The sequence below is a fragment of the Pseudochaenichthys georgianus genome, chromosome 4, assembly GCF_902827115.2.
Source record: "Pseudochaenichthys georgianus chromosome 4, fPseGeo1.2, whole genome shotgun sequence".
NCBI lineage: Eukaryota > Metazoa > Chordata > Actinopteri > Perciformes > Channichthyidae > Pseudochaenichthys > Pseudochaenichthys georgianus.
This window is the reverse complement of record NC_047506.1, coordinates 34,904,255-34,931,554: the sequence shown is the minus strand read 5'-3', so window position 1 is coordinate 34,931,554 and position 27,300 is coordinate 34,904,255. Positions and strand designations below refer to the sequence as shown.

The 27,300-nt window shown below is 41.0% G+C and overlaps 2 protein-coding genes across 2 annotated transcripts in view; both read left to right on the top strand.

Moving 5' to 3' along the window:
• The window catches only part of LOC117445256 (epidermal growth factor receptor substrate 15-like 1), a 51,314-nt gene extending 26,480 nt beyond the window's left edge, over positions 1-24,834 (top strand). Inside the window, exons 18-26 of the mRNA XM_071202943.1 lie at positions 8,997-9,102; positions 9,645-9,695; positions 10,833-10,969; positions 11,112-11,178; positions 12,304-12,449; positions 14,098-14,191; positions 18,637-18,798; positions 19,450-19,466; positions 19,771-24,834. Of these exons, the coding sequence (XP_071059044.1) occupies positions 8,997-9,102; positions 9,645-9,695; positions 10,833-10,969; positions 11,112-11,178; positions 12,304-12,449; positions 14,098-14,191; positions 18,637-18,798; positions 19,450-19,466; positions 19,771-19,917 (927 nt within the window). The 3' untranslated portion in view covers positions 19,918-24,834. The remainder of the gene's footprint in view (positions 1-8,996; positions 9,103-9,644; positions 9,696-10,832; positions 10,970-11,111; positions 11,179-12,303; positions 12,450-14,097; positions 14,192-18,636; positions 18,799-19,449; positions 19,467-19,770) is intronic.
• Positions 2,948-5,319, top strand: LOC117445255 (epidermal growth factor receptor substrate 15-like 1). Its single transcript, XM_034080775.2, has 4 exons — positions 2,948-3,321; positions 3,463-3,624; positions 4,599-4,796; positions 5,273-5,319. Exons 1-4 carry the CDS (start codon positions 3,226-3,228, stop codon positions 5,297-5,299), a joined length of 483 nt encoding a protein of 160 aa, XP_033936666.1. The 5' UTR covers positions 2,948-3,225; the 3' UTR covers positions 5,300-5,319.
• Positions 24,835-27,300: the final 2,466 nt, after the last annotated feature.

The window sequence follows — 27,300 nt, the reverse complement described above, 5'->3', positions numbered from 1 at the left end:
TGCTACACTGAAACTCAGCCTAAAAATATAAGTAGTTGTTGTAGAATTTGGACAACACTGTACAAGGATTCTCTCACTTCTTACTTTATGCCCACATGAGACGCATGGTGTCTGGTTGCAGATATTGAAAATGAAATTGATAGATAATTAAAGATATGTTGGAGGAAAATGACAGAAAAGTAGCTTGGGGGATGGCACGACACTGTCCCGTGGGAATCAATGTTGATAATGTGAATCACCATTACCCATAATACCCCTCTGTGTTCAGCCTCAACTGTGGCCACACTTGGTGCTATTACACTACCCTGCAGGCTTGCTGACTCAGGGGTTGTAGAATGGTACTAAAGAGACATGTGTTCCAGTTTAAGAAGAGGCAGCAGACGCTTCATCTCCACTGTTAACTCTGCAACCACTAATGCAAACACTCACATTATTGCTTTTCAATATTTCATTGATATTTTCTATTAGGATTGTTAACACAGCGCAGTTCTGATGTTTGTGTCGGCACGTGCAGGTATAGAGAGATGATCTGTGGTTAGCTTGGCTTGTTGTTTGCAGACACACCCTAACCTACTTCCCCTCTTAGTGTGTGTGTGTGTGTGTGGTGTGTGTGTGTGTGGTGTGTGTGTGGTGTGTGTGTGTGTGGTGTGTGTCAGTGGCACGGCTCAATGACATAGCACCGCTGACACGGCAACTGAATTTTCAAAGCTGCAAACAAAATGAATACATCCAAACTGTTTTATTTGTATTTGTATTCTGTTAGTATAGCACATTGTATTTAGCCAAAACGTAATGCAGTAATAACAACAGTAAACGGGGGGATGTGTGGAGGGAATCTCCATCTGGAAAGAACTTTTGAATGTTAGCCTTTGCAGACCATTGACATGCACATCAACCTATAGAACACACTACAGGAAGGGCAAAAGCACAATAGGGCCTCTTTAATTCCAAGCTGCTCTGATCCGATTCTATTTCCACATGTTCTTGTAGTAACGTCACCAACCTGATGCTGCGTACTTGTGTAGAACGGGAAAAGCTCACACTGCAAAATGTATCCGCCATGCTGTTTTCATCTCATCCGACATGCCTCCATCCATTTCCCTTTTTATATTTTCTTCGGTGCAAAACATAGCATACACAACTTCCACCACCACCTGAGAACGACAGTTCATTTAATCATGCAAGTGGTTATCGGAGATTCAGTTCTATGTGAGATCTCCAGTCCCTGGATTCTCATCTTGAAATATATACTAAAAAGAAAGAAAGAAAGAATCCGAGTCATGGCGTTTGTCTCAGTGCGCTGCATCGCCCTCATCTCTGTATAAACTGTTCATCTTTGGTCCCGTGTCTCTGATAAAATGCACACTTGAAAAGCAAACCTGGACGAGCTTCACTTCACATCTCGGCTTTCTCTCATCCCATCGCTTCCTTCTTCCTTCCATCGCTTCATCAGCCACCCAGCCAAATCTTCTTTTGATGTGTGTATTTTATCAAATTTTGTTTGTTCACTACTTATTCTCCATGCTGCGTCAGCACACTTGCCTTTACCCAGTGGAATACTATCAGGTAACCAAACCAGCTACTGTACATCTATGGACTGGCGTTCTGTCTAATCTACTGTGACACACACAACACGAGCAGTGGGTCTGACATCTGCTGTTCTTTCATAGTGGTTATAAGTCGCCTTCCAATTCAAATGTGCTTATTTCATATCCCCTTGGTGCCCTATTTCAAGATGCAGGATAGCTTTACAGTTTTACAGATTGCGATGTGCCCAAATGGATATTATAAAAATGTTCATGCTATTGAAGATGGCAGTTCCCAAGTCCATTTTAGATAAAGTGATTGGGGAACAGAGTTGGCAGTCCCTTTACTGCATTCAAAACGTTAGGGTTCGGGTCAGTCAAATAAATTGTAAATCTTCCAACGTTGTTAATATAATAAAACAGGATTGTCCTTAAGCTACATTCACATACAGTAAAACGTGATTTGCACTTTGCTCACCGTGAGGTTGGGTGCAGTGAAACCATGGACTGTATGGGAAAAAACTGCTAGTTCCGTTTTGTTTCTATGGTTACGTCCCCTGCTAGTTTGCAGCACGACATACAGTTGGCATCTGATTGGTTGCACGTCAACAGGTCAGTTGTAGATGGGGTCAGAGTTGGAATAATTTGTACTTTGTAGGGCTGCACGATTTTGGGAACAAATCGAATTGCGATTTTTCTGACAAATATTTCGATTTGCGATATTTGTTTTTAAGCGACCCAACGGAAGTTTATTATAAAATGCGGCCATAACTCCGGCTAGGAAGGTTGTATCAACATGCTCCCGCCTCTAGCACCCCCGCAGCCTGAGCTACGAGTGAAAGAACTAAACTTACATGAAACTTCCGTTGGGTTGCTTTAAAGTCAAGCTTCAGTTAAAGATTCACCCTGTAATAGATGTAACACATGTGATGGAGCATTACTAACCTGACTCGGACGCTTTGTTTCACCAAACCATCTAAAGCTCCATTGGAAGCCATTTGGAAAGGGAAGGCACTTTCCAAAATACTTGGCAGGTGATTGGATCAATCTGTCTATCACCTTCTATCATGGGCCACTTCTGATTGGTTAACAATGGCTGGTACATGTGGAGCACAGCACTTCTGATTGGCGTGGATGACTGACACACAAGAAACATTTTTAAAAAAAAATTTCTTTGCGATTTCATAATCGCATCATTTCAAATTTCGATTTAAAATCAATTAATCGTTCAGCCCTAGTACTTTGAGACCTCCAAAAGTTCCGCTTTATCCATAGAAACACAACAGCAACGTCAGCGCAAATCCGTTTTGTTAATGCACATCATATCTCTTCCCATAACAAAAACCTGTATTTTGTTATTTTGAGGATAACAAAATACTAGGAAATGTTCATTGCCAAAAAAAAAACACATTCATGCAGTTCTCACAAAGTTGTTTTCTCCCACCAACCTACACCATGTTCCAAACTGAGGAAATGATGTAGGATCTAAAAGAATACATTATATACACACAGACACACCCAGCTCTACTTTCCCTGTCAGTTTTTATAAATCTGTGTCAGTGCATTTGACAGAAACCCAGTCCAGTGTCTTGTTACTCTGTCTTGTTGATTTGTGCACACAGCAGGGGGTTGGTGGTTCTTGGATTCTTTGTTATATTTCAGCTTGTATGTGTTCACGAGTGCCCTTGTGTGTGTGTATATGTTTTTGTGTGTATGTGTCAGGGAGAAGTACACACTGGAGCAGGACATCAGGGACGCGGAGGAGGCCATCAGACACAAGAGTGCAGAGGTGCAGGTAAGGGAACCTGTCCACAGAGAAATATTGTGCTCTCCTTGCCTTCGTATACAAACTCATGCAATTTGTGTTTGAACACCTAGATTTGGCACATGATACTTGATTTGTACTAATGTGTCGTTTTGCTACACGTTCCCTCAGGAGATGCAGAATGACCTGGACAGAGAGACGGCCAGCCTGCAGGAGCTGGAGGCTCAGAAACAAGACGCCCAGGACCGCCTGGAGGAGATGGACCAGCAGAAACACAAGCTGGAGGACATGCTGAACGAGGTCCGGGTCAAGTGCCAGGAGGAGTCTCACATGGTGAGCATTCACTTCCTGCTTTATTGCAGAAGATGGCCGTGTTGGAAATCCAAATGCAACGGTTGGAAGTTAACGTGGAAATGAATGGACTGTGGGAATGACACCACTTTACCAGTGTTGCAAAAGAATGCACAAGGGCATGCTAACTCACAGCTAGTTAGCAGCTACAAGCATTACAAGGAACAGGAGGGCTGTGTACCGGGGATCAGAATCAGAATACCTTTATTAGTCCCACGAGGGGAAATGTACATTGTTACAGCAGAAAGAGCCAAAGAGAGCTTAATGTTACCTAAGAAGCATGCATACAAAAATGTATAATGAAAACATTTACACAATTTACAAAAAGCGCATCCTGGATCTATAAGTGGTAGTCCTCCCTGGAACTCTCTGGGTGCAAAGCCCAACAGGTAAATAGTTTCCATGGGATTTGGGAGGACAAATAACAGGCAGAGCCCAGCGCTCTGAAATCTGGGAGGCTGTGGCTCAGTGGGTAGTGTGCTGGACTTGGAATCAGGGGGTAGCAAGTTCGAGTCCCACTGCAGTCAGCATGTCGTTGTGTCCCTGGGAAAGACACTTCACCCCAAATTGCTCCAGAGTACGGAATGTATGCAAGTCATGTGATGTAATCTGTGATGCGACCGGCTGGGCTGCATTGCCATCACCCAGGAGGAGCGCCTCTTCAACCTGTTCAGACTGAGAAACATCCACCACAACAATGTCTCATTTGTGAAGTCAGTCTGCTGGCACTTTTTTTTGTTGAGGTTTCATCATCTGTAGTTATCTCTCCTTCTTTTTCTGTTTGGCAAAAGTAAGTGTATACTCATAACGCTCAATACAGTACGATGCCTCACACAGAGCTACAGATAATGTCTTAATCATTTGATGGCAGCACATGATTTGAATAATTCACCCGATGTAACAATGGGCTGTTGTCGCCTGGCAGGTGTTCATCTCATTCTCTTCTCTGACTCCAGATCTCGACGCTCCAGAATCAGATCCACTCCCAGGAGACCGACCTGCAGTGCCAGGAGGAAGAGCTGATCCGGGCCAAGGCCGACCTGGGCCGGCTGCAGCAGGAGGAGAACCAGCTGGAGCAGAGTCTGGCTGCTGGCAAGATCCAACTGGAGACCATCATCAAGTCCCTGAAGGCAACACAGGATGAGATCAACCAGGTAGGAACACGGCCTGTTTGTGTGTTACAGAAAACGGTCAACAGGGGGCACCAGTGCACTTCATTATCTACGCTGTGTGTGTCTCTGGAAACAGACACAACACAATAATAAAACACACAAAGAGCCACTCATTTGTCACGCATCACTTCACCACACCGACTTGTATCCACAGCTTGACTTCAGATGCATGCACTGTGGTTGTTGCATAGCGTTTCTTCAGTCTCTCTGTTTAACACCGTGTTGGCCGTGTGGTCGAGCCCAGATAAGATTATTTTCTCCTGAATTTGAAAACTAATACAGTTTTTATTTGCTCCTTCCTTCGAGTTAGAAGGTCACACGGAGGCTTTAGGTCTCAGCAGCTAATCATGTCCTCATGTTCACCTGTAATAATATCCAGTCTTATTGCTTCCAGGGACCGTCATGTTGATTCTAATGACATGGACCTTTTGATTATTCATACATTCTCCCTCCTGCAGCGGCTTTCCAGCAGTTCAGGCAACTAAGAAACATATACCATCAAAACAAAGGATCCTCAAAGTGATACCTAAAATCCATTTGCTAAGTATTATTTCTTTTCAAAAGTGGCTGAAAAAGTCTATTGTTTGTCTTCTTAGATATTAAGGCAAAAGGTTCCGTGCAGTTGTAAATGTTTTGAATTTTCTTTTTGAATGATGTGCTTTAAGTTTTTATTTTGAAAAATGTACTAAAGCAGAACACTGTTCATTTAAAGCTATGGTTTTCCCCAATTACCAAAAAACAACTTAAAAACAACTTCACCTAGTGTTTACATTCTATGGAGAAGTTTAGATGTATATAGAACATATGGTGTACATAAGACTTGAATTGAATATTCAGTATAAACCTTTACATGCTTAATGTAAACACGTTTTGTTAATGAGCACCACTAACAGAGTTCCTGCTTTTATTAGAGTGGAGGAAGAAGTCGGTGAACCTGGGTAAATAAAACCAGATGTATTGACATGGCGAGATACCATTACCTGATTCTCAAATCTATTTTAAGTAGATGTCTGTTTCCGATTTCTAATGTTTAGTTCAGTGTCGGTGCTTCAACCCTGTTCTCGTGATGTAAACACTGCTGTGAAAAACAGTTGTGAGTGTGTGTGCTTATTGGCGAGGAACTCTAGCCGGTGTCCAGCAGGAGGCTGCACAAATCAAAGAAGAGCACTGAATGTGTGTGTGTGTGTGTGTGTGTGTGTGTGTGTGTGTGTGTGTGTGTGTGTGTGTGTGTGTGTGTGGTGTGTGTGTGGTGTGTGTGGGTGTGTGTGTGTGGTGTGTGTTGTTGTGTGTGGTGTGTGTGTGTGTGTGTGTGTGTGTGTGTGTGTGTGTGTGTGTGTGGGTGTGTGTGTGTGTGTGTGTGTGTGTGTGTGTGTGTGTGTGTGTGTGTGTGTGTGTGTGTGTGTGTTGTGTGTGGTGTGTGTGTGTGTGGTGTGTGTGTGTGTGTTGTGTGTGTGTGTGTGTGTGTGTGTGTGTGTGTGTGTGTGGTGTGTGGTGTGTGCCTGCAGGCTCGCAGCAAGTTGTCCCAGATCCAGGACAGCCAACAGGAAGTGTCTATAATCTAAAAGCATCGAGCAGTACAACAGCACCTTGAATGGAACCCACGGCGGCAGCATGACCAACCTGGCCGATATGAGTGAAGGCTACAGCGACAGAGAGAACGGAGGATTCCCGTCCATGGTGAGAGCCCCGCAGGTCAGGATGCCATCAGAACTCTTGCCTCCAAGGTGGCTGTGTAGAAGGGCTCTACCTGAAGAACATCAATCGGCTGGAATACTTTAAAACTTAGGAGCATTATCAAGTCAAGCATTTAGGCTAGCAGATAGAAAACTGCCTCTCATGCTCACGTTTTATTTTCTTAACGCTCTTAAACATTGTCTTCTAAAATGAATAGTGTATTTAAATGGCCTATTTGTTGTTAGTGATGATAAAGATGATTGTTTGTCAGAAGTAGAACAGAGCAACTTTCTGTTACAGTGGCGAGGAGTTAGACAATATATTTGTGGATACTTATATTTACGACAAACTAAGAAGAAATATTTATTTTCTAACTCATGGGCTCTTTTCCCTTTCTCTATTTTCTCACCGTCAGCCTGATGTTCCTTTAGAAAAAGACATTGCTAGAAAGTGGACCAGAGTTGGTCAGCATTAGTGGGACATTGTGTATTTTCTGTCTAACCTTCTTCAGGAGGAAACCCAATTGTATTTTGAATATTTTCTGGCTAAATATTATTTTAGATACAAAAAGTAGTCTCAAGCCATTTATCCGCCAACATATTATTTTACTTACATTCTAATGCTAAGAATGCACAGAATGGAGATAAAAGCAGGCTTTGTGAACCTTCTATCATCATCTCATGTTCCCTTAAATGATCTAGACGAGGGATTAGCACCAGTCTGCATTCCACAGCGTGCCACACTCTTAGCTCTGTTAAAACCGACCATCGCTAAAATCTAGGTTATTGTTTTTCTTCCTGACTCTCCATCGTGTTCCCCTGGGCGCTGTGCTCATCTAATTCCTCACTTTAGCTTGGCTTCCATCACTTTACTCAAAACCCCATAATGACTTTGGCTCAGTCCCTCTCACACCTGGCCAGCAGCTCTTGGGATCAGCAGCAGGATAACACTCTGGGTTTCTCTGAAAGTGCACATCCTGAAGTGGATCATAACAAGATGGAGCTCAGCACAGGCAGGCTGGCATTTTAAGACACCTCTAAGTAATTGCACACAAATGCACACTTAGAATAATGTTACATTCAACACATTGGCTTCCTCTCTTCAACGTGTGCATACAGAGAAAGGGGCATATGGATGATGTGTGGTTGTGTGTGCGGTGAAATTAGGAAAGAGTTTGCTCTTCTTTAAAAGATTGAAGGATAGATGTGGTTGTTACAACTTAAGGTAGGTGTTAAGGTTAGGGTTAGCTTTTGTCTATCTTTTCTACCATTTCTACATTGTGTCTACGAATAATGTGTCTACAATAATGTGAAATGGGCAGAAAAAACAGCAGTCAGAGGATTAGACGGCGACAAACTTCCATACAAAAAGATGAAAGCCAGTGCCTTCAAAAATCTGTTTAATATCCAGCCGGGTCAACTGGTTTCAAAGAGACTGTATGAAAAAATGAACCTATGAAAAAGACCTTTCCGTGTGTTTGTCGTAAAACTTGAAACCTTCCACAATGTTTTTACAGTTCATGAAAGGTAAAGCTTTTTGTTGGCCCTTTCTTTCTAGTCACTTATGGTTCCAAAACAAAGATGGCAACTGCCCAAACTCGCAAGTCAAAAAGAAATCCCACAGACCTATAGGTGACGTCATGGTGACCAAGTCAACTTCTTTCTTCTAACATTACAAATATCCAACAGTTTATTTGGATTATCAGAAAGGATAAGGTTGGAGAGGTCCAACTGAAAATGATACCTTGTAGCATGTTGCTAACAATCCCTCAGTGGACTAAAGCTCGGTACCAGATTTCAAATGGTACACCCCAATATCTGACCAAAGTTAAACTCCAAATGAGAAATACAAATGACAATACTTCCATTTTTAGGACGAGGGAAGAAAACTAGAGAAAACCCTGAACAGGAAATTAAAAAGAAATGGAATAAATTGCAGAAAATATACATAATCCACTTCAACTGGTTGAGAGGAAATAGGCTCCGCCTGTCCAGGTGTTCAGAACGCAGCAGGTGGAGGTGGAGATGGTATTGATTTGCCAAATGTTGATATGAAGTCAAACGTTGATATTGTCGAATGGCAGTTCATTGAAAGTTTAATTATTGTAAATTCAATTTAATTCACAAACCACAACACCCCTGTTTATTTTACATTATGTTGTTTTCAAAAATAATTACTGCTCAATTTCTCAATCTGTTGGTAGTTATAAACCCTCATCCAGTTGATTGCTATTGGTTATTACTTGTACACCTTGCTTAAACTAATGCATGAGTTGTTGATCAACTGTATATTTTAAATATGCACGCACATACAGTAAGGACCACATAGTCACTGTTGGACATTCAAACTGTGACTCCTGCTGTGCGCGTGTGCCTTGTGTCTTCTGCCTGAATAGAAGACACAGAGACCTTAGGGAATCTGACCCTGTGTACGCAATGTTATCATTACTGATGTGTGTGTGTGTGTGCGCTAAGACTGTGGACTCTTCTCGTCTCTGTCCTTACACAGGAGGATCCATTCAAAGTGAAGCCATCTGTGTTCAACAGCCAGCCTCAGGAGCTCCACACTGACCCCTTCCACTCTGAAGACCCCTTCAAAACAGACCCCTTCAAAGGTTAGCATCGCCCTCTACTTTAATTCCACTCATCTTCTCTCACTCCTCCTCCATCATAGAGCTCGACAGTGATCTTATTCATTATTTGATTGTTAGCGATAATGTAGAACATATCAACAGCGTCGTCTCGATGTTCATGGGTTTCATCCCAGACCAATATGGCGGCTCTTTTGGAAACTGTCTTTACACCAAGATATTTCTGAAAACATTTAAGGCAGAAAATAATCTAAGCAATTGCTGATTCTGTCTTGATTTAGACCGAAAATGGTTATTTTGGAAGTGTTCAGAGGCCACAAGTTGACATTTACAAGGAATGATGGATAGGCAGTTTCTTCACTGGTGAATAATGATGATTTGTTGTCACCGTTCACTGTTGTGCTCGAGTCATTGTCCCTGCGCTCCTTCTGCCTCTTGTTCTTATCTGATTATGTTTGTCCTGCCGTTTATCTTTTCTCTTTCCTCCAGGTTCCTTCTAGTTTTTTTACCTTGAGTTGCTTTCTGACTGTCTTTGTTTTCCGCCTGCTCTTCGCTTTCTCCTGTAGGGGACCCTTTCCAAAATGACCCTTTTGCAAAGCAGCCATCGACTGTCACAGGTATTGCCTTAAGACTCAGATTTTGATATACCGTACTTTTCGGACTATAAGCCGCGACTTTTTCCCCCATTTTGTTTTTGTACAGCTAACGGCCACTAGGGAACCTCCTAAATCTATGGATTTTACAGGTAAAATTAACCACCTTTAACGCTATGGGCTCTATGACCGGTCCGCGCCCGCCACCTTTAAGCGGCGGGCTCCAGCAGGAAAAGCTGGAGGCCGGAAAAGAGCGCGCCAAAGTAGAAGTGGAACCGAGAGACAGAACGAGAGCAAGACAGACGGACAATTTAGCTGCTGCGGCTTATATGCAGGTGCGCTTTATAGTCCGAAAAGTACGGTAGTTCAATTCACAAGAAAATCTGTCCCTCTTAATGGAATTGTTGAACTATAACAATACATAATATACACCTATACACACCTCCTTGCACGGCATGTACAATTTAAGCATTTCAAGAATCAATATTTGGTGTAAAATATGATTAGTCTGGTGCATCTACATAAGTCCCCCCATCAGATACCCTCAATGTATTATTATCTAAATATCAGTGTGGTTGCTAAAATATGGCTCAAAAAGCCCTTTGAGTTTTTCATTTATAGCTCACATGATTGTAATTGTGTATAGAATACAAGTCATTCATACACATCATATATCCTATGTATTATTATATATACATAACCAGTATGATTCCCTGGTGAATGGCGTCTTAACCCTCAAATGAAACTCATACGCGTCCTGCTGCCTGTGCTTTTGGTGGCAGCCTTGTGTTTGTAGCTGTGCCCCCACATATGTGAAACAGCCGTATGTGTTTCTGTGACCTCTGTCGCACTTCCCTCTTCTGCCATATTGTGAGGTTTCACTTCTCTGTGAGGTAGATGAAGATCAGTGATAGATCTCACCATTTTCCCACACATATTTATATGTTGATCGTTTAGTGTGACGCCTAACCCAAAGCATGTAACAGAGATAATAGAACAGTTCTGTCTAACCGCATTGGAATGTGACGCTGGATGTGGGGCCTGGGTTTATTGCCTGTCTGTTAGCATAATCAAAGTGAAAGGCTAACATGCTAACGTTTTGGGGAATTTGAAATGGCTGAAGAATTGAAAAGTTAAAGTTATCCATCATTTCTGCTGCAGATCCTTTTGGAGGAGACCCGTTCAAAGAGACTGATCCGTTCAAGTCTTCGTCTGAAGATTTCTTTAAGAAGACCACAAAGATGGATCCCTTCTCCACACCAGACCCCTTCAGTAAAAGTGCCACATTACCTTCCAAGGTACTTGTTTCAGACCAAAAGCAAGAAACATGGAATTAACTTATGATCATTAAATAAAATCCCCTTTTTTAAATAAAATCAAGACTTTTTTTTATGAGTTTTCTTTACAATATAAATGCTCTCACTCTTGTTTTGCTTGCAGCAGCCAACCAGTCACTTCACAAGCAATGACCCATTCTCTTCAGGCAACCCAAAACCCAAAGTACCAGGTACGGTTTATTTGAATTTCCAACATCTGCAGTTTCTGTGAACGTAATGTATTTATTTTGAATTAAAATGAATGGAATCTCTGTCTTTGTGTCAAATATTGCCATAAATAGTCTCAATCAGTTGTACTATCCTCTCACTGTGTGCCATTGCTTGAGTTGTTTTTGTGATGGCATAACATCATGAATGTATATATATCTCTGCAGCTCTTTCAGTCAGTTGTGAGTTCACTCCAGCAGAAGACAATTATTTTAATTGCCTTCATGATATGAATATAGCCCATACAAACACGTACACATTGTGGATTAGCTTGAATGCCTTGGAGGTTGGAGGAACTTGAGCCTGTCACCACACTGAGGTCATGTTGACGCAGGCTGAGGTCACCATGGTGGCTTGCCTATTCAAACCATGGCAGCTGAGGATAGCTGTCACATTAGCTTATTCATTTCCATACTCAGATTGTTGATAGGATTTCAAAAACACTGGCTCAAGTTAGGCCTGGCGTTTATGACCATGCACCTAAATGTTCTTTACCTGAAGGGCCCTTTCACATTTATGAAACCTATATTCTTATATATCATTTATCATTTAGTACAATATGCTGCTTTGGACAACGGTCATAAAAATGGATGAGTGTTCAACTCTAAGATCCTGTCATCATAGCCCTATGCAAAAATGTTCTTACAACTAATAATTGGAAACAAAAGTATATCCTGGAGCAATGGAATAATTCTAACATCACAGTTATGCTCACTATGGCAATGCTAGCAAACTTAGCATTGACCAGCTTTAATGTTTACAATGTTCACCTTCTTGTTTATGTCTGTTCCCATGCTAACATCGCTAATTGTCATTGCTAATTCGTGTGTGTCTCGGTAATCTATCCAATAATTTATCGAGACATGTTTCCCCATAACTATAGATCTAAACCCCATGATGTCCTTGGAAGAAAAGTCAAGGGATGGTCAAAGTTAGTACATGTATTGACTGGGCAGCATTTATGTGTGTACACAATGTTCAATCCAGCAATGGATGTTTCAGTCTGGACCGACATAGCAGACTGACTGTAATCAATTTAATAGACTAGCTGTAAATAATATGCTTACTGATATCATATTTTTCTTCAGATCTGTTTGGCACGCTGGACCCGTTTGGCAGCGGTTCGTTCAGCAGCAGCAGTAACAGCTCGGCTGGCTTCGCAGACTTCAGCCTCATGTCGAAGCCCAGAGAGCCTTTTGAGGGCCGGGCCGGCTGGCTGCCGGACTACCAGAAGGTACCAGAGACATGCTTATTCTTTCTTTGGTGTTCTTCATCAATGCTCTTCCATTTTTTACTTTGCATTACTTAATACAAATGTTTGAATCATAAAAAGGAAAAATCATATGAGAAAAGTTTTAGAATTGATTAAAACATTATCTTTTTCATCAGTTAATGTTTCTGTATAGAGTCTATTGTTGGTAAATGTATTTTGTGTAATCAAGAGATTGTGAACGATTTATATTTATTTAACAAAAAGTGACACTCAGTGTGTGAAAAGTGTCCAAGTCCAGATGTTCCCATTTTCCTCCATCTCTTAAAACGCAGCATGGTGAGTCAGTGTGGCGTTCGATGGAGCTGGACTCATCACAATAGTTCCAAGAATAAAGAAGGAGAATCATTTCCTCTATTTAGAAACGGCTTCTGTTGTAGCTGTTTCTATCAGTTTGCTATGAGCTGAGCCAGCGTGTGTACATCTAGCAGCCGTGTGTGAGACACTTTGAACTATTCCTTTTCTTCATGTGAAATGATACAGTATTGGATAGGGGTGTAACGGTTCACAGAAGTCACGGTTCGGTTCGTACCTCGGTTTGGGGGTCACGGTTCGGTACGGTTTGGTACAACAAGAAAAAGCAAAAAAAGTCCCAAATGCATAATTCCAGGTTTGTTGTTATTTATTTTTTAACAGTAGTGCAAGTTTCAGTCTCAAAATAAGGAACTCTGACATTTTCAATAATTAACTGTATTAAACATTTAAAAACAAACCATAAACAGTACCACACACACTCAGATGGCCATATTATCTATAATGGCTGATGTCAAACAAAAAGGTTTCATCAAGCTGTAAAACTAAAAAGAATGTCTTGCATCATAAATAATAAGAAAGTGTTTCAAGAGCGCAAAGTCGTTGAAAAACATATGCCAAAAGCTTCCGTTATTTATTTTGGTCTCATGGCTTTCATGTCTATTGGCTTCTTAAAAACAGCGGGGATCAGCTGTTGAACAGCTGTTGTCTTTTGCCGGGCTCCGGTGAGTGGCAAATCTGGGTGATGCCTTCTGATGTGATTTAGCATGTTTGGCGCGTGTTCCCATTAGCATACCGCACCGCTATCGAACAACGCCAACACACCGTTCTCGTCGGATCCACCACTCGCACACTTCATCGTTATTGTAGTCCACAGGGAACCCAAAATGTTCCCACACAGCTGATTTAAAAGAAGCAGGTGGGTTCTAGCTCCTGTGTGTTATCTGAAATCGCCATACTAACTTTTCTTCTTCTTGTATTTAGTTCGTGTTGTTGTTGTTTCTTCTTGTTCTTCATTTGTTGTTTAAGGGCGGCTGGCAAACAGCTTTTAGACGCAATACCGCCCCCTGGATTATAAATAGTGTAGTGGATGCTGCCCTGAAGGACAGACTTTTTTCCCACTCGTAAAAAAAAGGCGTATTCGCCGTGTGACTGCATGTGCCGAACCGTGACGGTACGGGACGAATACGGATACCGTTACACCCCTAGTATTGGATTATTACTGGTGAAGCTTTTATTGCACTTTCAACCTCACCTGGCTCAACTCCCTGTTGCTCACTTCACCCTTTCATGCACATTTTAATAAATAGAAATGACAGTTATTTTTGAATCCACATATCCTCTCTATGACTCTTTCCAGTCCGTGTTTGTGGATGATCCATTCAGCAGGAAGAGTGACACGCCAGCTCTGCCACCGAAGAAAAGTGTCCCCCCAAGGCCCAAACCCCCCAGTGGTGAGTGTGATACCTTTTTGTTTAATTCTAGGGTGTTGGAGTTATTGGGACTCATTACCTTAAACGTCTCTCAGAGAACTCCACCATGATAATTTGACCGTGTTAGAAAGATGAACGATGAAGAAGCGTCTTTGAATACATACATGATCTGTCCCAGGCTAGTGCAACAAAGGTCAGCTTAAGAAGGAAGTGGGACTTTATCTAAACACCGAGTACGCTTGATGGTTTAATGTGATGACCAAATCTCCACCCTGATGTGTCTTACATCCATGGCAGATTGAGAGCTTGGCTTCAGCCAATTCCATTGTCCGTTCAATCAAGATCAAAACACTGACATTACCAACAAGCCCAAGTTGTTAAAGACAGTCTTTGTAGTGCAACAGAGGCTTCTGAGGACGACCCGACTCAGGGTTCAGATCACCAGAGATCAGAGCTCTCAGGAACTGGCAGGAGCGGAAATGGCTTCTTTGTTGTAGGTTTCAATTAAAAATGGAAACCTAGCAGGTTAGACTGTTTGGTGCATATGGAGGGAAGACTCCAGAAGAACTTGGTGCAAGACATCCCAAAAAGCTTAGGCTCTTAAATATGCTTCTGCGTGTGCAAAGTCATGTATTGCTGTTCCTTCCTGTGTGTGTTTGTGGTTGGGGTCTGTCGGCTTGTTTGTAATGCGTTTCCTTCATATTCTTCTATATGCCACCTTTTGCTGCATTTATTTTAATGTAAAGCACTTTGCTTTAAAGTTGCTATAAAAATAGGACCACCTGCTCTGAACAATGTGCAGATATTTCCTGCTGAACTTTTTGACTTAATGTGTCAACATGTCAGTCAAATAAAGGAAATAAACCATTTTCATTTCCCGGAAATCACAGGAACTCTTAGGATGTAGTTGAGATTATAGAAGTCTGCTTGACATCGATGCATCCGTTACTGGAACATGAACCCACACATGTGAGATTATTATGATTTAGATACTGTCCATCACTAACACGATCTTCCAATTCCATACTGCACCCTTAACTTATAACGCAGTGCAGTTTGTAAACCGTTGGACAATAGTGTACCCTAAAACACAAGTGTAAACATGCTACACTGAAACTCAGCCTAAAAATATAAGTAGTTGTTGTAGAATTTGGACAACACTGTACAAGGATTCTCTCACTTCTTACTTTATGCCCACATGAGACGCATGGTGTCTGGTTGCAGATATTGAAAATGAAATTGATAGATAATTAAAGATATGTTGGAGGAAAATGACAGAAAAGTAGCTTGGGGGATGGCACGACACTGTCCCGTGGGAATCAATGTTGATAATGTGAATCACCATTACCCATAATACCCCTCTGTGTTCAGCCTCAACTGTGGCCACACTTGGTGCTATTACACTACCCTGCAGGCTTGCTGACTCAGGGGTTGTAGAATGGTACTAAAGAGACATGTGTTCCAGTTTAAGAAGAGGCAGCAGACGCTTCATCTCCACTGTTAACTCTGCAACCACTAATGCAAACACTCACATTATTGCTTTTCAATATTTCATTGATATTTTCTATTAGGATTGTTAACACAGCGCAGTTCTGATGTTTGTGTCGGCACGTGCAGGTATAAGAGAGATGATCTGTGGTTAGCTTGGCTTGTTGTTTGCAGACACACCCTAACCTACTTCCCCTCTCTTTAGTGTGTGTGTGTGTGTGTGTGTGTGTGTGTGTGTGTGTGTGTGTGTGTGTGTGTGTGTGTGTGTGTGTGTGTGTGTGTGTGTGTGTGTGACTGTGTGTGACTGTGTGACTGTGTGTGACACTGTTTACAAGGCAATATAACAATTGTCTTCCGCTTCATTTAATCAAATTATAATATTTGTTTTCTGTCTTCAGTTGCTTTACTTGTAGTGTTTTCAGTAGATTAACTACTGCATGTACAATTGTGTGATAGACTTTAAATTCAGATGACACTAATGTAGTGGGTTATTTTAAAATCGGGTGGAGCCCATGGTTGTGGTTTCTCGTGCGTGTGCGCGTGTGCGTGCGTGCGTGCGTGCGTGTGTGTGTGTGAGTGAGGAAAGAAATGATTGGCAGGCATTGCATTGCTTTGCTCAGCATGGTGTGAACTGAACAGCTGACCCCGAACAGCCCAGTTATCTTGATAATGGAGCCAAACACGTGTGTGAACACTTTGACTGCTCCTGTGGTTTAACACCCATAAAAGCAACATGGTGCACTTCTTTATGTTCCCACGGCCCTCTGCCAGGCACAGCTGCTGTTTTAAGCAGAAACTGCCATTACTATAATTATTGTTGCTAAATTATTTCTTATTTGTAGACTCCCTGTGGTTCTTCAGCATGTGTGATAAACAAGAATGAATTTTTATAGCATATAAGTGTTTCAAGTATACTGGTGTAATTCAAGGGCCTCTATAAGAAGCTTTTAAGACATTAAAAAGATCTTAAAGTGTGACAAATTAATTTCAGGTCAAGAAAAATGCTACCGATTAGAACTTTTATTTCATTCTTTTTATTCTATATCTTCATTGAATAAGGACCATGCATAGAATACATTCATCTCAGAAAGAGACAAAAAAAAGCTATATGCCACATTTTTGCTAGTGGCTAAATTCTATGAAAGTATTAATATTTCACTGATCGCAAGGGCTAACATAGCTCCATTACAAGATGTACAGATATGTATTTTATTATTTTCTACACATTTGTTAACACTTGACTCAGAAAAAGCCCAGAAACATTATACACAGAAGTTTCATCATCATTTATTTGTAATACTAATTTATGCACAAGCTATTCTTCAATAAAACATATCAACATTTTTGGCCCCGTCAGGATTGTTCTTGTTTTGTATAATTCTCTGTGTTAAGTGTTAGTCAAACCAAACAAGTTGCCACTGTGGGGTATTCTGATGGTCTTTTATCACTACAGCTGTATTTTGTTTTTCTTTTTAATATAGAAAATATATATTTGATATGGTTTCATTAAACACCAAAATATCAAAAGATAGTGAAATGACCTTTTTAATTGCAGGGCGATATTATATGTCCATAAATCCTGACTTTGTCAATGTATGTGTAAAATATGGTATTGAGTTAACCTTGAGGACAATGAATGTGTGTGGTCTTTGAACATGTTATGTGTGTAGTTGGTACTTTGGTGAACCAACAGTTTGTAATGTGGGCAGAAACCCAACCGAGAGTCTTACCAGGAAACCGTTGAGCATGGTTGCGTGGGTAACGGGTGATCACGTTTGTTTTTGTCCTCGGGTGTTGTCTTTCGCTCGGTTTTTCCCCATACCAGCGGAGGATGTAGCACTGTATGGGGTAACTTGCAGAAAGATTTGTATTGGCACTTGCTATGAACTGCTGTGGTGTGGAGGTGAAACTCGCATGACTTTCAGAGCTGGTAGCTATCTCTGAGGTGACAGCAGAGTTATTGCAGGGCGTGGGCAGACCCATGAGAACTACATCATTTAGTTTTGTGAGTTTCAATCCTGAATGATCAAATCAGATCGTGTGTTATCAACATAGATCACTCAGAGAATTTCCCATGCAATCTGCGGTGAACATCTTCGCCCTGAGATACGTGAGACCTGAAGCCTTTGACAGGTCTGCTTTGGTGTTTTTCTTTGCAGCTCTCTTGTCTTCCTCACCACACTGCAGATATTTATTTGCAATCAGAGACCTATCTTTTTCGGTTTTTACTTATTCCCTTTCTGTATGCCTCTTCGCAGGCGACTGCCATGACCGAGGCTTTATGTGTTGGATTAATATATATGAATTTGGATAACAAAGATCATTATCTCTGTGACCTCACAAAACACGTTCTTGGCCAAAAAAACAAATGTCAAGTAATGACTTTGATGTGTAAAGGGAACTGGAATCAGAGTTGGAGGAGCTTCTCATTCCTATGAAAGTTGCTCAGTGGCGCATAAAGCCAAGTGGCCTGACTCGAGGAAAGAATTGTGGATTACAGGGCAGTTGGACTCATAGAGCACGAGCACTTGCGGTTTCCTTAAGCCCCGCCTCTCGACAGTCAAATGAAAGGGGAGGAGAAAAAACCCGGAATTTGGCTTTTAGCGAATTTTGCTACTTTCAAGACGTAATCATTCCAATTCCAGTGTTCGTACTGGGTCTTCCATTGAGCTGAAAACGTCAGACTGACATGGAAACTGTAGTACCAGCGTTTGGCCACTATGCAAATGTGCTTCAATGCCCGGCACACTTCCTGGGGGTTTAACGTAAACTGCAACTTGAGTTGTTGGCGGAAGCATACAAATTCTGGTTATTATAGTTAAAGCCTTAGCATTTAAGAGTTTTCATTAACGCTGTTTTATATGCCCGTTTAACTCTGAAAGCATGTGTGGGGATGATGGAAACATAGAACTGTGCCTATCTGAAATCTTTCTGCTCTCTTTTTGATTGTATTGATGATTTATCCTTCTTGTCTTCAGGTAAAAGTACTCCAGTGAGCACGCCTGGAGCAGTTGACCCTTCCAAACCATGTGACCCTTTCCAGCCATTTGGCAGTGACGCCATCGACCCGTTTCAGACGAAAAAGGGCGTGGGAGACCCGTTCAGCGGCAAAGACCCTTTCGCCGCACCCTCGGCAACAAGTAATGTCCCTAAAGGCTCAACATCAGGTTTTGCAGACTCCAGTTGTGTAAGTTGAGATGGTTGATGCAGTTTAACTGTCACTGAGTAGACATGGCCACACAGCTATGCACAGACACAAGACCATTGTATAGTCTGACACTGTAGGGACTTTAACATGCTCCTAAAGACTTGTGAGCAGAGCTCTATAAAGGTAGTGCATTCTGGCTGAATGGTGCTACTCAGATGAATCTGAGAGGGCAGTATCCCCTCTCAACTGTCAGCTCTGGAGTCTGTCTGCCTTGCTTTCTGTTGCTAAATTCACCATCTGTGTTGCTAGGGGTTTACTTCATGAACTCTGATGTCACTTCTCGATATGCACGTCTTATTATGTTAGAGAAGGTTGGCTTTTTATCACCTCTTAAGCATACTTCTACATATTTGTTGTGCTGCCTGATATCAGCGCAGGCATCTGCTTCACCATCTGATACAAACTGACTAAGCTAAACTAAATCATTATTTATGTTAAATAAAAAAATCATAATCCCTTTGCCCCCAAGAAAGACAAGTAAGTACACAGAGACAGAGACACTGTCCAGGAATCCTTCACAATCTTGGTGTGTTGTGCTCTGAATTCTAATACATAATGTCTCTGTAATCCACTTCTCTGACAGGACCTGACAAAGCCAAGGTAAGAGACTGGACACACAAAACAATGTACTTAAACATGATGATAATTCATATAATCTAAAGAGCAGTACGTGATATTATGGATGTTATCATGTGTTGCTGAAAAAGGAAATTACATTTTTATGTCTATCATCCATATATTTCACTTTCAGAAATAGGAGGACAGTCTTTCTATCTTTGTTCCTTTGTTGTATGCTAGGTAGCTTTCTCTGAGTTGTTGTTAGCCAATGCCCTGCCTGGTTAGCCGTTTTCACACATTTATATTTCTTATTTTAAGGTTTGTCTCGTTGTCTTCCTGTGTGTAGTTTGGGAACGAGGCTCAGCAGTTGGAGTGGGCGAAGCGAGAGAGTGAGCGGGCAGAGCGAGAGCGACTGAAGAGGCTCAGGCTACAGGAGCAGGAGGACTTGGAGCTGGCCATCGCCCTCAGCAAGGCCGAGATGTCCAATGCATGACCTGGGAAGCCCCCCAAACCCCCCCTACACACATAGTGAAGAGACATGCAGACAAACATGACCGACATCGAAATACTCAGACACAAAGCACATCACCGGTATAACTCAAGTTCATACAAACTCTGGTACACACACACACACACACACACACACACACACACACACACACACACACACACACACACACACACACACACACACACACACACACACACACACACACACACACACACACACACACACACACACACACACACAGGTCCTGCATCTCCACTAGTTACATTCCCCCATGCGCAATTACTCAACAAATTAAACAGAGAACTTAAAGGCCGTTGACATTTAAAAACCAAGACAACAAAACTGAGGGCCGACAACTCCATATTGTAATGCCGTGAAGAGACAAAGGAAGAAGAAAGAGAGGAGGAAGAGGAAGGTGTGGCCTGAAGGAGACACACGGATGCACTGTGTTTATGCACTATAGTGGCTGGATCCAGGCTGAGCACCTCGACTGTTTGAATTCCACGTGTTGTTTTCCAGCTCCACTCACATGCTAACAACGCTGCTAGCAACGCTGCTAGCAACGAGCAGCTGTGACGAAAATAATAGTTGAATTCAAACGGCCCAGGTATTTCTTCAAAGGGATTTTTTTGCACTGATATATAAGGGCCGACATGGATATATCACACACTACTGATGGTATTACCTGTGTCCGTAAGGGTTTTGCTGGTAGGAAAATGCTACATGATGAGGCGTTGCTTAAGTATTTGTTTATAGAGAAGACTGGATTTATCGCTCCTCAGAGATTCTCAAATCTCTATTCTCCAATTTTCTTTCTCAGGAAATGTTGTCACAAACCCATACTCAGTTTTTTCACCCCCCCCCCCCCCGATGATCGCGTCTTGCTAAGATTTGACCTCCAGACAAGGTTGGATTAACATCAGGCTAAGCAGGCAGGTCCCTCAGGGCCCAAAGACTCCAGGTTCACTGTGTGGCACTTACTTTGTGCTTTATTTATTTAATCACATATATGTTCAAGAATATGCCACACCCACTGAGAAACAAAATACACATGTGATTTCACAGCACTACTTTGATTTGTACATCATTGTGAGGTAATGTGCTGTCAAGGCACCCAAGTTACAATGGGTACTTCTTTATGTTTAGCCCCCTAAAACCCGATGATGTCACTATGCTATTTTAAGGGTTCATTATTTATCAAATTTGAGAAGCTATTATGAAACTTGCCCTTAAAGGATACACTTGCCATGATGTGTAAAAAGGTGTAGTTAGGTAGGGTTGGGTCATATGTTAGATATTGGATATTGAAAGAATTGAATAGTTGACTTCAATTAAATATATTATTTCAAAGATTACCTATCATGTAGTATTTAAGTATAGCAATATCATTAAGTTGAAAGTCTTTTTTATTTAAACATATATTATTCCTTCCAACTAACCTAAGACAATGATGTGTAAACTGTTGACATAATACATTTAATTAGGGTTAATGTTTAAAAAAAATGTTGTAGTTTTTTTAAAGGCTGCATTACAGTACATAATTTAATTTCTGAATTTAGCAGACTAAGTAGCTCCTCTTCATTTGCATTTTCCCACTTAGGCTTTTTATTTATTGAGTGTTAACATTTTTGGTCAACTCTAAGAAAAATATTGTCATGTCAATATTAAGATAATTGTTCTAACATCACGTGATATATGATTTTACTCATATTGCTCAGCCTTTGTGTGAAGTCTTATTATTCCACATTGGTTTAACATAGTGCATATTCTAGAACATATTTGTGCTTAACCAAATAACCACCACCTAATATAATAACTGTAAACTAATATAGACTATACATAAAGAACAAAACAGTGGGCGGGTTAATGTGGCCCCGGGTCCAGTTCAGGTTCAATATATTTCACATTACGAAAGGAAAAACAACTGATAAAGATCAATCACTGGCTCCCTCTAATGTGACAAACACCTGACTTGTGAAAACAACTTTAGACGTCAGCATCCTTTGAGTGACAGCAACAAATTGTACGGATATATTTCCTTATCCACGAGTGTGAGGTTGTACCGTGTGTTTAGACAAACTGAGCGAACTCTGCCTCTCCTCCACAGCTGTGATGTCACACATTCAACTAATGACAGGCGAGATGAGGGAAATCGTTTTTCTACGTTTCTTTTCTTTTTATAGGAGGAGGATTTTAACCGTTTTTAGGAGCTGGCTTTTATTTGACATGTTTTTGTTTGAAAGGAACATCTTAAAGGACTATTGTAGTGCTCTACAGACAGTGAGCAGAAGCTGGAGAGTGTTTGGAAAGGGTTGGAGTATCAGGTGTCGTAATGCTGGGAATTTGAAATATTGGAAAAGTGCTATTTCTTATGTGTCATCATTTGATGTTTTTCTCATGGACTGAACCACTCGACCTGTTTTCTATGAGTTGTCCCTTTTACTTGAAGTAGTGAGTGATGTTTGTTTCTGTTTGATTTCATGTGGACTTTAAAGCAGAAGTTATTTTCTGTTTCACTTCGAGCCCCTGTGTTTCTAATATCATGTTTAGAAATGCAATTCTGTATTGGTGTGTCATTCTCAATCATATGCTTCAGTCATGTTTCGCCTGCAGTCAAATTCTGACCATACTTTCTGAACATTACTTTTGGAGTTTCTCTTTGCTTAGATATAGCATAGCCTGGTGACATTCGTAATGTTCCTTATTGAGCCCAGGTTAAACCTATGGCCCTTTTCATCATATAAATACAGTGCTGGATGTCTTTTGATGGAATTCAAACACTTCTGTCTGATGTCAAATCAATGTGTTACGAGGAATGGAGGCATTTTGAAACTCCCCTCAACAACTTTTAAGGTGGAAATGAAACAAATATTTTGTAAAATCTCAGGAGGTCTGCTCAAAATACGACCATTTAAGCCCCCTGCCACCAGAGGCAGTAGTGAGCATAGTGCTTCTCAGTAATTATCCACTTAAGAATTCATCACAAAGGATGAAGATTTATTTTACCCTGTTTTTATTGACAACTTACTTCTTTCCCTTGCAGTTTATTTTATTGTTTGACCGATCTAAATTCTTTTATTTTACTTTAAATGTTGCTAATTGGTTCTGTCTGATCACCATCCAGCACTGTGACACAATATATTACTTTGGGCTAGGTCAAAAATGCTAACGATGCTAACGACTCAAATGGAAGTTTACTTTGTGTTGGTGCGGGGCTTTGCATTGACAACATGACCTCATTATTTACTGTTACATTTCTCCAGTCACCACACTGAACAATAGCATGAGACTGAAGTATCAAACTGTTGCTGTCCCCCAGATATTTTACATGTGTAGAGCTGCCTTTCTGGGGTTCAAAATGCTTCTAATGTGAATTCACAGAAAAGACGACATGATGGAAATGTGAACTGCTTCTCCCATGTCATGTGTTTGTCCTGTTTACACATCATACATATTTAGTTTACTGTAGCTGTTACATCAGTGTTCCTGGTACATGGAGCTTCTCTAAGCTGTACACCTCCAGATTGACATCTTAAATCTTTGCCACTGTGTTGAAGATGTTACGATACGATGTCAAACATCTTTCCACCTGTCCAACATCTTTCCACCTGTTCAGTCCTCATTGAAGCAAAGGTGCTAGTAGCGGGCAGGTAACAATTCTAGCTTGTTGTCTAGCTCTTCTGAGTAAATGTCCGTTTGTTATGTAACGTGCTGCTAGGTTGGTAGCTACATGTGTGGAACTGACTTTCTCTGGGAACAAATACTTTTAATGTGAATTCAGAGAAAATGTAGCTAGCTACCAAGATAACTACCAAGCTAGCTTATTGTCAGTTCTCCATTTTCAGTGAACATGTTCACAACAACGTGACATGCACCTTGCACATCGAAAAGAACAAGACTTTTATTCAAAATGTCCCCTTAAAGTTGGTCTTGGTGTGTCTAGTCCTTATAGTCACATCGAGACATTTGAAGGCTCCAATAACGACTGTTTCCAAGGTCATACATGATGTTAATCCCGCTCAGACCAAGTGCTGGACGGTCTGAAAAGTATTTACAAATGTAAAATATGTTTAAATTGAGTGAAAGGAAATGTAGTATTGGATAAAAAAGTAAGTTACAATCTTATCACCAGAAATGTGAAGCCAGATAATGGTATGACAGTTCCCCCGTTTGCTGCTATAGACAGATGAGTGGGTACCAAGACGTATAGATACCTGACCCCGTGCCCCCCCCGGGTCCTGACCCCGGCTCGTCTGCAGTGTACTGCTTAGAGAGCTGAACTCCACACCTGTACCATCTTTTACTGTCACCCGTTACCTCCATTGTGCAATAGATAATGTTTATTTTTATTGTTGTTTTTTGTATATCCTGTGAAACTTGTCTGATGTTTTTGATGTGTAGCGTATGTTTTTAATATGATTATTTATGCACCAGCAACCACTCACTCCCAGCTCTGTAGAGCAAGGTCAATACACAAAAATTAAGATTCATTTTATTTCTTTATAAATGGTGGATTTTTCTTTTTGGAATGAAACCTTTCAATCTCTCTTACTGACATACTGATGCGTTTGGGGGAACCTGTTTGATTCTCCATTCACTTCAGTTTTCTTCTTTCTGAGGCTTGTTGGATTTAGTTTTCTTTGCCTTCAACTGCCCTTCCTCCCATGTAGGCAAACTACTTTTAAGGCTGTCTTTATTAAGATGCATACGATGTGTATACAGTCTGTATAGTACCATGTCTGTTATATTTGTCCTGTAAAAAGTGAAGATGAAGAAGAAAAAGTAAACTTGATGAGGAACCATTTGGAGGAGCAAACAGATGCTGGTTTATTTTGAACAGTGATCCCCTCTACATGGTCTGTGCTGTTTACTAGAATAAACATTTCAGTTAAAGGAGAACGGACTGCTGCTTGATTTGTGGGGCTCATCTTTAATGAGACAAGAAGGATTTTGAGTTGAGTGCTATTGTATTATAATACTGCACATCCATAAAGTTTTGGAAGTGTCAAAAAGCTAATAAAAAAAGAGAAAAAAGTATCAAGTCAGCCAAGGGTTAAATATCCTTTTAGTGTTGCTTAAACTCCAAAAATGACTGAATCATACATTTCCCAAAATGCCACTATTTTATTTTGACAAAACAAGTTGATGATTTAACATTTCAAATGTGAGCTTTGTTTTGTGATGCAAGAGACAGCTGTTGAGTTTAAAAAGTGTAAGTCCGTCTGCATGTGGCTCCATTTAGGGATGTAAATCACACGATCACCACGGGAATATGATATTTATCACAAAGGCTGCAACCCTATCATTTTGATTCAGATCCTGCAATTGTAAAAAAATGTCAGTTTTGAGTTTTCTACAATGCTGTCTCTTCACCCCCTTGTTTGTACCACAGGCTTTCTGACATACAGCTCAAACTGAGATAAACCAGATGACATCACTCTGACATTTACAGGGTGAAAGACAATACATACTGTAACTGATTTCAGAGGGTGAGTATAGTAACAGTGACCAATTTTGTATAAAATTGGTGTCACTTTTCACATCAAAAGGCCTTAACTGTGGCAGTAAGAAGTAACGGTACAAAAACCCCCTTTAGGTGCTTTGGTTTCACGGGCTCCACCACTGTCCTGAAGAAAATAGCCATTATCAAAAACGCCTGTCCCCTTCTCCTGTGTCAAGTAAACATTTCATATGTTATAATGGTTTGATGAAGGAATAGGAGAGGAAAGAAGTTCCTCAAAACTGTTGAAGGAAATGTTTAATACAACTGAGATTTGCATGTTGCAGCACAAAAATAACAAAACACAAAGAGTGTTCGGAGGAGTAACACATCAGTCAGAGGCTGTTTCCTACTTATGGTGGTGTGCCACAGTTGACCTCTTTTCTTTAGTAAGGTTTATACTTCCCACGCTGTATTTGCTTTCCAAGGAACACAGAGCTGTTGCTCTTTCTGCTCTGTGCAGTCCAACAGGTTTCCTACCTTCAGTCAGCCTTTTCCCTGCTCAGCACTTCCTTCTGGGACCTTACTTGATCTTGACCACATGATGATAGCTACGCTAAAAGAAAGTAGCACATTTAAAGGATACTTCCGGTTTATTGCAAATTCGGTCTTTTCTTCACAGTTTTCGTCATTTCTCTGAGTAATAATAACGTTGTTCTCACAAAGACAATATCTGAATACAGGGACATCAATATAAGAATGATTGACAGGTCAAGAAACACAAGCGAGATGATCAGAAGGTTGGAAACAAACCTCCAGATTAGCCAAGAATGATTAAAAACAGTAGACACCTTCATATTATACCCAGACAGCGTTGACCAATCACAAAGGCTGGATAAGCGGCCAGGCAAAACTAACCGCTCAGTCACAGCGCTCCAGGCGCCCCGGAAGCTCAGATTGTTCTTATTTAAATGAACGTCTGTTTGGGACAACAATATGATCCAGGTGGATCACAGACTTCCTGCCTGACAGGAAACAGCACATGAAGCGAAGGAAGCAATTATTAGACTCCCACACCATCAGAACTGGTTCCCAATGCTTAATTCTGCGAATAAACCCATGTGTAACTTGCCCTATATTAGAGAAGTAGAATGTAAACTCTTATGTCATTAAAACCACCAACAAACCAGGAACAATTCTGAGAACATGACCAATGGTAGCCAAATGCATGCAATGTTACTGTGTTCCTATGTCTCAGCTTAAGCACATACTTTTTTTACCTGAAGAAAGTATATTCAAAGCAACAACAACAAAGGATCCCTCCTCTGTTGCTCTCCCTGAGGTTTCTCCCATGTTCCCTTTAAACTGTGGGTTTTCTCTGGAAGTTTTTCCTTGTACGATGTGAGGGTCTAAGGACAGAGGGTGTCGTGTTGTCATACTGATATTCTGTACACACTGTGAAGACCACTGAGACAAATGTAACATTTGTGATATTGGGCTATATGAATAAACATTGATTGATTGAACATACCAATGCACTCGGTAAAAAAACTGAAATAACCTTCAAATTAGCAAACATTCTATGACTTTAACATATAACAAGACAAGCTGTTTCTCTGACGCTGACAAGGCCTTCCAAAGAGCTTAGACAACCTGCAGTAATAACCCCCCCCAGCCCCAGCCCCATGTGCAGTGAATTACACTCAGCTATATTTCATGGACACAGCTGTGTAGTGTGAAATGAATGCTATGCAAACACAGCGGCCATTTCTGGACGTATTAGCTGAAACCTAAGCAATCTGCTATGTTAGCGAATGCTAACTGTCTCCGTATGGAATAACAGGAAATTCCTTGCTAGGTTTGTGTTTACCCTATGGTAATGGAGAAGAGGAAATGAAAAGCCTATTGGCTTTTAACTAGGAATG